The 10,456-nt window shown below is 39.3% G+C and overlaps 1 protein-coding gene across 1 annotated transcript; it reads right to left on the minus strand.

Moving 5' to 3' along the window:
* Nucleotides 1-553: 553 nt before the first annotated feature.
* On the minus strand, nt 554-5,628 carry LOC104966295 (homocysteine-responsive endoplasmic reticulum-resident ubiquitin-like domain member 2 protein). Its single transcript, XM_010795481.1, has 3 exons — nt 5,525-5,628; nt 2,724-3,104; nt 554-652 (listed from the first exon to the last, which is right to left on the minus strand). Exons 2-3 carry the CDS (start codon nt 2,868-2,870, stop codon nt 554-556), a joined length of 246 nt encoding a protein of 81 aa, XP_010793783.1. The 5' UTR covers nt 2,871-3,104; nt 5,525-5,628.
* Nucleotides 5,629-10,456: the final 4,828 nt, after the last annotated feature.

A 10,456-nucleotide genomic window follows, 5' to 3' on the forward strand; every position in this document is an offset into this window, starting at 1 on the left:
TGAAAAAACTTTGAGAACCACTGCTCTAGGGCATATTTCGATTCAAAACAATTCCTAATTTAAAATCTATTCGGGATTTTTGAAAAGTTATTATTATTTTTCATTTGACAGTGATAAAGAAAAACTAATTTAAACAACTGGTAAGCTGAGGCTATCTGTCTTTTTACTTCTTAAAAACTTGATTTCAAAATTACATTGAAGAAAGATAACTGCTTGCCACAACTTCCATATGGTGTTTAGGATTCATGTTTACAAGTAACAATATCTAGACTCTTCTGGAAAAAAGAATGTTTCAAAAATCTTGGATAATAATCTTACATCAATATTGTTTTCCCCATCCCTCATTTGACGTCATTTTACAGACAAAAACATGACTTGTCAAATACAAAAATGAACAGGTAAGATGACCATGACAATAACCGTTTGGTTAAATAAAAAACATTTAAAGAACTAAAAACTTTTTGGGGGGATATTGGGAAAATATATTTGGGTGAGCTGCAAAATTATTGAATTTATTTGTCTCCCTTCCATAAGTTGACCTGCAGGAAACACATCAGATCTCAGCAGCTCTTACCTTTCTGAGCACGTCTTTGAGCTGCAGGTGGTCTTGCAGGAGTCTTCCTGAGTAAACCAGCCGCTGGTCTTTGGACAGCTGCAACACAAACAACATGAAGGTTGAGAGTAAGGAATACAAAGTGCATTTAGGTCACTCGTCGGCCCTTCTATCATTTCCACATAACAATCCTTTCTTCACCGTGTAACCAGATAAGGGTGGTTCTGCCGTGTAGAGAAAAGGCCTGAGAGTAAAAACCCAACCCAACAGAGGTTCAAAGTGTCTCCAAGCTCATAATAAAGCCTCGAGTGAAACCCTGCTCTGTGCTCTGCAGATAATACATTTGAAGGTGACAATTTCATCAGAAGCAGGACAAACTCCATGTGCCGATGAATATCAAGTTATATGATCATAAGCATCAGAACTGCTTCAACATGGAGGGCTTGGTGAGGTCCAAAATGTCTTTGTGTCATCGCTGACGGAGAGCAGAAACATCAGCCTATTGAAAACAAAACATGTTCCTCTCTTACGGCCCGTCCACACAGCGGCGTGCGTTGAAGCTTGCCGGTGGGCGTGCCTGAAACTCGACCAACAACCAATCACATGAATCTCCCGCCCCTGAGACACAAGCAGCGCTTTGATTGGCTAGAGCTTGTACTGGCATATGATTCGATTGGCTGACGCTTCTGCCGAGGCTTCAAAAGTTGAACATTGCTCAACTTTTGCAACGAGCCACGCCAGCAAAGCTCCGCGTCGCTTCCCACAATGCAGTTCGGCGAAAAGTGAGGTCACCCCATTCAAAGTGAATGGTGAAGCTTTCAACGCACGCCGCTGTGTAGACGGGCCGTTCTGTTTCTGTTTGCAGCTGTGTGCGGGAGAGGTTGTTGCTGTGTGGAGGTTGTAACATGATATGAGGCACGTTTGAATTACATTAGCTGGGAAAGAGATTAGATTTCAAATTTCACAAAAGCACGCCCAGTTTACACAATCATCATCTCTGTGCTTCACAAGGCTCTGTGCTGAATGTCACTTTCCAAAGGACACTTTCCCACGATAGCAGATAAATACAAATGAATGATTGTATTGAGGTGCGTTGGCTTTTATCATTAAGCTCCTTTCTCCTTTGCAGCACCATCTGATTATTTTGACACAAACAAACTAGTTGGGGCTCAAACCTTCACTGACATTTGAATACCTGTTACTTGTTGCTAGGGTGTCAAAGCTTTGTATGTTCTTGTTAAGATGACCAAACGAAACAGAAACACCTTTGAAGGGTGGGTTTTTCCAGACTGTTGAAATACAGATACACATATTTTGAAGATTCTGCAGAGATTTAAGGTGTAGAAACATACTGTATATGTAAACTAAGGTCTGCATTTGATGAATAATTACCTAAAGAGGATATTATTTTTAAATAATGTGTGAGCAGGAGGCCCGACAAACCAACACAAAGCACCTGTGAACGACCTCTACTACACAGTCGTCACTGAGAATAAAGACAGCAGCATTGTGTTGAGTGTTACTGATTGTTTGGAACCTTCTGAGCGTACAGGAAGTGGATTATGCTGCGGGACTGGTTTGAAAAGTATTTTTCGTCACAGTAAAACAACAGCTGAATTTAGAGCTGAAATGGTGAGTACATCGAACAGAACATTAACAGCATGCTAACATTTTCAAGAAAATACGACATCTGTTCGGTTCCAGTGTTAAAAAATGTGAGAAATGTCTAACATGATGGTGAATAAAATATCTGTTGGTTTTGGACTGCTGGACTGAAGGCAAAACAATACATTTGAAGAACTCTAGGAAATGTGTTGCATTGGTTTAACTGTTTTGGAGAATAGCCGTTTAATCAATCAATTGAGAAACTGAATAGAAAATGTATTAATAAAACATAATTATTAGTCAGTAATGGGTATCCAGAATAAGTTGTTAAGAGAACCTGTTCCTACTGTAGTTGTCCAGAAGTATGGTTTTATTGTCTCGTGCTTTTACATTTGTTTTCCTGTCCTATCGGTTTTGTCTAAATGTATTTATTCTGCTATTTATAAATATATTGATGTACAGCACTTTGGTCAACTCTGTGGTTTTTAAATGTGCTATATAAATAAAGTTGGATTGGAGGTAGAAGTACACGAAAGGAAACCAGAGAAGGTGGAGAGCTACTCACCGGCTTGCTGGGGTACACGTTGGAGATGTGAGTCTTCAGCCTCTCCACGGTCCAGTTGAGGAAGCAGTTTATGGTCTGGTCTTCATACTTCTGGTTGGGGGCCTTGAGGACTAGGGTCACAGGACTATCAACTGCCCAGGAGTCCATGGCTCATATTACTAGCAGGCTCTGAAGAACCTGAGCTTAGTGTTACAACCCAGGACTGACCTGAGGAGGAAGGGACTTCAAATCCTCTCCATGCTGGACTCAGCTAAATCACACCTCAAACTGTCCCTGCAAACAGACGAGGGGGGGTTTCCATTTACAACATCTCTGTATGAGAAGTTGGTGGTTTCCAAGTTTATCGATGGGAATTCTTCTGTGGTGTTAGTTCTTTGATTTCTGGTAAAAAAAGAAAAGAAAAGAGGAAGAGTCCCTGAGCTGTGGAGGAGGTATTTGATACAGGATAAAATGATCACATTAAAACAACATGTATAAATCTAATATAGTTTTTTTTAGGGATGCTCCGATCGCCGGAATCAGTATCGGCCGATACCGATCGAGTGGGCGGGGCCTATGGGGATCTTCCATTTAAAGTGATGTTTAAAACTCAGTTAATGGGGCTCATTCACTGGCGCTTCCACAAACAACAGCATTATTACATTTAAATGAAGTACATTATTCAAGTTTACATTAACTTTGGAGAATAACACGGGAGAAATCAGCGGAAGCGCTCTCTTTTCCTCTCTCTCTCTCCTGACAGCCTGTCAGTATCGTCTCATGCAGCTCACTGATCCAGTAATGAGTGACCCGACAGTNTCTCTCTTCCTCTCTCTCTCTCCTGACAGCCTGTCAGTATCGTCTCATGCAGCTCACTGATCCAGTAATGAGTGACCCGACAGTGAAGAATAAATATATGTATAACTAGTTCATCTTGTTCCAGAGGTAGATCAAATAGCTAAGTGTGTTAGGTCTAACTCTTGGTGTGTGTTGCTCCGCTCACCGGTCCGTCACAGCGGGCGGAGCTGCAGGATTTCTGCTTCACACACGTTGCATAGCATACCGCTAGTTTATTGTCATTTTCGGACAAAATACTGCCAGACTGGTGAAGCCATTTAGGCGAGCTTGTTTTGCCGCACAGAGAAAAGTGTTGTGTATTTTACGTCATGCGATCGGCCTTTTTAGAGAGCACCGATCGATCGGCAGAGAGTGAGTATCGGCTGATATCGATCGGCGGGCGATCGATCGGAGCATCCCTAGTTTTTTTCATACACATAATTAACGTTTTATTTAAGTTATGTCTAATGTTCTGTCAGTTGTTATACCCTGGTCCTGATAGAAACTAAATTATTTCAGCTATGTTTTTTTATGAATTCAGAGGCTGTAGTTTGAATCAACACCACTTTAAACCGAGTGTAATGACGGCATAACTTATTGCCGGGTTGTTTCTATATGGGAAAAAACCACAATGTTGTTTTCCAATAAAGTGTCCGTCTGTCTCTGAATACCCTCCAGTTGGCACAACATGTCTGTGGCACTAAAAAATATTTTAATGAAGAGATGCAATTTTAAAAAGTGGTTATTCAAGTTATATCTTAAAACAACTTGGCCTCTTATAAATGTGTGTGTTTTTACTAAAAAAGTATGTTTAACAAAAAAACAGTTCCTTGGCAAAAACATATCGACATAGTGTTATGATACAAGTAGGAGGATTCCAAAGAGTCTCACCTTTACATATTAACCTGACAGAACAAGCAGTAACTAGTTAAGATGAGCATGGAGGATGCGGCTCAGAAGATTCTAGTTTAGTTCATAATATGATGCACTTCTGTAGTTTGTAGGCAAAAACTAGAGGTGGAAAAAGTACTCGGATCTTGTACTTGAGTAAAAGTAGAAGTACCAGAGTGTAGAAATACTGTTATGTCCTGCATTCAAAATGTTTCTCAAGTAAAAGTAGAAAAGTATTATCATCAGAAATTACTTAAACTATCAAAAGTAGTCATTGTGCAGATTGGTCCATTTCAGAATAATATATATGATATGTTTTATAATGATTGATCATGAAAGTGTTATCAAAGCTGGTAAAGGTGCAGCTAGTTTGAATGACTTTGTATACTGCAGGGTAGCTTGTGAATTTACTCCAGGTGGAACTAAAGTCTGATTTAAGTGTTGATCATATTAAACTTAATTAATCCAAATATATAAAGTAACTTAAGGAGTAACAGTACACAATTTACCTCTGAATTGTAGTGGGGTAGAAGTACAAAGTATCAAAACATGGGAAATACTCAAGTAAAGTACCTCAACATTTTACTTAAGTAAAGTACTTGAGTACATATAGTTAATTAGTTAGTTATAGTTCATTTACACTAGACTAGTGGCAAAAACATTGAAGCATAAAAAACGCGGATAAAGTTGGAATTTCATTTTGACTTCCTGACACCTGAGATGTTGCGTCATCTTTACAGAATACTGTCAAAACAATGAACTAACTATAAATCATCCCGAGCCCGAGGCAAACTGAATCCGGGGATTAATATCATAATACACTGTTAACCAATACTACTCTAGTGTTCACAAAGCAACAAACACAATCATTCCTAGCTTTAAAAGCCAAGTATTCACTCCTGCTTAGGTGTTTGACCCTTCGTGAAAGCAGGAGAAAGTGTTAGCTTGTTGGCTAACACGTTAGCTTAGATGTTGCTAGGTAGAATATTCGGTTGGCGTTGCTAACCGTTGGCCGCAGTGAAAACACATTTAACGGTATTAGTTTAACGACATGAAGACGGTCTATAAGTATCAGAAGAGGTTTATTATAGTACCTGTTTTTTACTCTGGCTGTGTTACCGTCGTCTCTTCTTCCCAGCTCCCTTGTTGTTGTAATGTCGGGTGTGAGACCGGAAGCCACGACATCATCTTCCTCACAACAGCTGATCAGGGGAAACAATCCAGAGGTAAAGGAACTAAGCAATACTACACTGTAAAAATACTCTGTTACAAGTACAAGTCCTGGTTTAACCCATAAGAACCCGGACCCATTTCTACTTTTGGGGAAATTAAGAGGAACATAATTTAGACTAAATAGACCACCTAGAACACATTTCTGACAAGAAACCCCCCCTAGTGTCAAATATCTGAAATGTGACATTATGTGACATTGGGCTTTAATGGTAAAACATCTCTTATTTATAACTTAATTAATGAGGATGATTTGGTTGGTTTAAATTAGTTTGAACATTCTTTGAATTGAAGAATAAAGAATATATTAACTCAATATAATTGAATCAGCTAAATTAACTGAGCACATTCTAATTGTGCGTATATCTCACTTTGGGTTTACTGTGAAAGTGTAGGGTCCCGATGTGACACCAGTGTCACCGCGATGTTTGTCTCATTTGTTTCATATACATTTGATCAATAAATGTTTCCACAACAGGTTAAATGTAATAAAGGACATTTTCATTCTTAAATGGCTTGAATTTTGCTTTTAGCAACCAACAAAAAAGCTTGTGAAATGTAGCTAGTCGTTCGGTCACACGTGTTAGCCTGGCACATGGACATGTTGGACATGTTATTATGGGAACACAAAGTCACAAAATCAAATGTCCTGGACCATGTGTGTCACTTAGGGACTTCATTTTATTCATGAGATAAAATAAAGGCTATGTGGTATAAGGAACTTTCCAGAACATTTAAAGTTAATGTGACACCCGTGTCACGGTGGGTCCTTATGAGTTAAATTAAGAAAAAACACTTTATTTTTTATGTCGTTACAGTTTTTTCCAATACTGGCATTGTCGCAGTACACCATGCTGTTCTTAGCGCTGTCAAAATTCTTTAAAAGCCCTCATTAAAAACCTCCACATTAAACATAATAGCAGTCGTTACCTGAGCGGGGAAACCGCACCATGTCTGCTGCAGACATTAATGTTAGCGGTCGAGCTATTTTTGCCTTGAGATGTCTCCCTGCTGGCTAATGGGATACACAAAGTCTTCAGCACTGGATATCATAGCTCCATCTGTTTGTATTGTAAGCCAGTAGAAGTCAGCACCGGGGCGTCCCACCACATAATTATCTCCCCGACTAAAGTAGAAACTTCGCGATGAGCCCCACACATGGCGAGCAGGTGGACTAACCTGTCTACTTAGCAGGAAACATGCTACGTGCTAATGTCAGGCATTGGAGCGGTCAAGCGCTCAGGTTACAGTCAGCTTGTGGTCAGCTGGGGAGTGAAGAATCCAGATTTATTGTAAGGCCACAGCCGGTGTGAGCATTACAGCATTTGATCTGTGTTTGTATTGAAGGCCGATCTTCTGCGGTCAGGAAGAGATTCTCACAAAAGCCAGCGGACAGTTGAAGAAAAATTGCTGGTGACAAGTACGGTCTGAAATGATCGATGATGACCTCTTTAGATGAGTTATCCTGTTATACAGAAGACCACAGGGCACAGTTATTGGACTTGGACATTCAAAATCACTCGCACATTATAATAGAAAGGAGGTTACTTTAACCATCTATTTTGTTTCTTCTTATTCACTGAAGAGACATTTACTTTTCCCAAGTCTTTGCAGGAAGCTGAATAAACTATTCCTATTCATGTTTAAAGACTTCTTGTTTGCACTTTATCTTCACAATTATTTCTGTGCACAAATTGACAAATGCATATCAAAACCCGAGTGGAAAGCCAGAAATGATTGAAGAATTTGTGTATCAATATTAGCAACAATTTCCCCAAATTCTGTTAAATGATGGATGGACACCTCATTAAGACTGCAACGTTTATTAAATATTCTGTTGTAGAAAAAATACTATTATACATATTTACAAAGACTTATAGTCACACTTGTTTTACATTTTCATTTATGTCATATGACTGGGAGTGCTGATATCTTCCTGATGGCTTCCTGTCAGATGATGAACAGAACACCTTAAAAGAAGAGAAAAAGGAAAACAAACAATTAGCACAAATGCATCAAATCATTGCCTCTGCTAAGGATGTTTTTGGTTTCTTTGTTGTTAGCAATGTTACCAAAAATCTACTCTCCTTATTTTCATGAAACTAGGTTCAGTACGTGATTCTGTGTTGCTTATTGTTACAGTGAGGCTAAGGTCCAACAACACTTGCATCCCACGCCAAGGAGTGTGAAGGTTTACAACATACGTCACTCCTGCACCCTTGCCTACGTCTGAGGCATCGCACGCTTGCCTCTTGAGTAGCCTTTTATACTCCGACACTGATAATGACGGCCATGTGACATTTTATTATCCTGCTTTGACAAAACAGTAACTCTTGCAATAAAAACACAAAGCATCAAAAACACCTCATTTCATTTTCAGTTTTTCAAAATAAGAGTTCCTTGAAAGCCTTTCTTTTGCAGTTGAGGACATTCCATAGCAAAATAATTATAGGTACAAACTGTTAAATGTGCAACTTCTTGTATGTAGACAGACACATGTTACCTTTAAAACAGTACACTATTTGATATTTTAAGTATTTTCAGTCACAATAATAACAAACAAGAAAAACTAAATCCTGGCTCTCACCTCTTTCTCGTCATTTGTCGAGTCAACTTTTTTCCAAGTGTTGCCAGTAGTCATCTAGTTCCTGCCAGGTTTTAAGAATGTCTCGGCGCCATTGATGTTTCCTCTCCATTATCATCCTCCCGATGTGCAGCCTGCTCCTCACAAGGGCAAAATCTGGAGGGTACCAGTCTTTGGAGCTCCTTTTCTTAATACTTTGATATTTCTCTGCTTCTTCACCATGTCTGCTCCAGCTCTGGACAGGTGTGAGGCTGCCATGTTCAGGTGAAATGAACGATCCCACTGCCATGGCTTTTAAGGAACAGGCGTAAACCTCTTGGATGTTTTCTCGCTTGTGTTCGCAGCAGTGTGCAGCCCTTCATACAGCGAGTGTCTGCAGAAGAGTGAGGAAAAAGTGTTGATGCTGCGCGGTCAAAGTCTTGAGTGTTTATTGAAGATATGGATTTCATCAGCCCTCTTATCCTCTCTGTCTCAAGTTTATAAGACAACGGCCCAATAGGATTGTTTATCACAAATGTCTGTCTGACGTCCGTATTATCCCCCTCCTACGTCAATGATAACCGTATATGGGTATAATGCGCAGAACACATCAACCTACGTTTGTGCAAGAGGTTGACAATAATGTTATAAACACTATGTTTTGTCTCTCCCTTCCTTTTATGACCCATATAAAGCCTAAATGAGTGACCTTTGTTGGACTCATTATGCAGATTCAGAGTGAGTTGCATGATATCTACTGGTTGCAAAAATGCACTACAAACACTTGAAATCATGCCCAGTATATTTGTCTTATATCTAGTCAGAATATGTCTTTACACTTGCTATAAGACATAATAACTTCACAAGTAACAATGCAGTGAGATATAAGGTCTTGTTTTTAGACAATGCATCATCTTGTTAAGTCAAATAATCCTATTTTGAGTTGTATCTCAGATGAAATTTATATTTTTGTACATATTTATTGGAAACTCACCAACTAACATCAGAAAACAGAAACCTTTTGAGCGTTTGCGGCTTATATCGTAATACAGCATTTCCTGATCCTGGTAAAATATAGCTAATTACAAGATCTGATTTATCTAAATGTCCCATCTTATTTCAAGAAATCTTATCAAGTCCATTTATTTAACATGTCAGAAACAAAAGCTACAACAATAATACGGTAATAATATTTTTTTTCCTTATAATAATAATAATTATAACAAGAGAAAAGAAAAAAAACGTTCAAGGTACAAAAAAAAGAAAGAAAATAAATTCTCAAATAATCTCTGTCATGTTCAACAGGGGCAAGAAGAAGCTTAAAATAACGTTTCTGTTCCTACCCCCTCTAGCGTACATTTTTTTTGAAAATAAAAGATTAGGTCATCAGTGTCATGTTGTAAAACGTGAAAACAACTTTTTTCATTATTTTTTAAACTTGTTTTTGGAGCAGCATTTTTTCCAGTGTGGAGGAAAGACAAGAAGTGCATCTATAGTCATGATTAATGCATTGGGATGCAGACCTCACCACTGTTGTGAGCAGGAGGCATGACATGTTCTGCACAGGTATTCTGTTTCAACAGGAAACACATCAAATCGAATAAGTAGCGTGCCATTTCACGAGTACTTTGAAAGGCTGTGTCAAAGAAGTGCTCATGCATCATTAGGAAAGTGCCACGCATCGTTATAAGACATTAAAACACGGGAGTAACAGAGCGTGAGCGCAAAGGGATGTGATGACAGCGGCAGGAAGAACATGAATCTTTCAAAGGTAGACAGACACCCCTCACCCCTCCTCGAGGCTTCATTGTTTTGTGCCGCTCAAAGTAAGAAGTGTCAAAGATGGCATTGGGAAAAGTGGAGCTTTGTGCTCCCAGGACAGACTGCTCTTGGGATATCAAGTTGAGAAAAAACTGGCAAGAGACAAGAACATCTTCAAAGGCAGTCTGGGGAAGAACATTATGACAACCAAATGATCCATCAGGAATCAGAGAATGTGATGAAAGTGGTGCTTCACATTTATTCAGTTTCCCAGAGATGTAAGTTGTTGCATCGTCGCAGGTATCCCGTGTGAACGGAGGAAGGGAAAATTGTAACCATCAGTGTTTTCTTCCTTTTTTTTTCACCCAGAAGAGTGTCTTGTTCCCTGAGGCGAGCCAACACTCTGTCAAGGCCTTCATGACTCCTGCCGTTATCAGTCCTGGAATCCAGAAGTGTGTGGGCTTTGGTCTGT

This window comes from Notothenia coriiceps, unplaced genomic scaffold (genome assembly GCF_000735185.1).
Source record: "Notothenia coriiceps isolate Sejong01 unplaced genomic scaffold, NC01 NC01_scaffold00037246, whole genome shotgun sequence".
Classification (NCBI taxonomy): domain Eukaryota; kingdom Metazoa; phylum Chordata; class Actinopteri; order Perciformes; family Nototheniidae; genus Notothenia; species Notothenia coriiceps.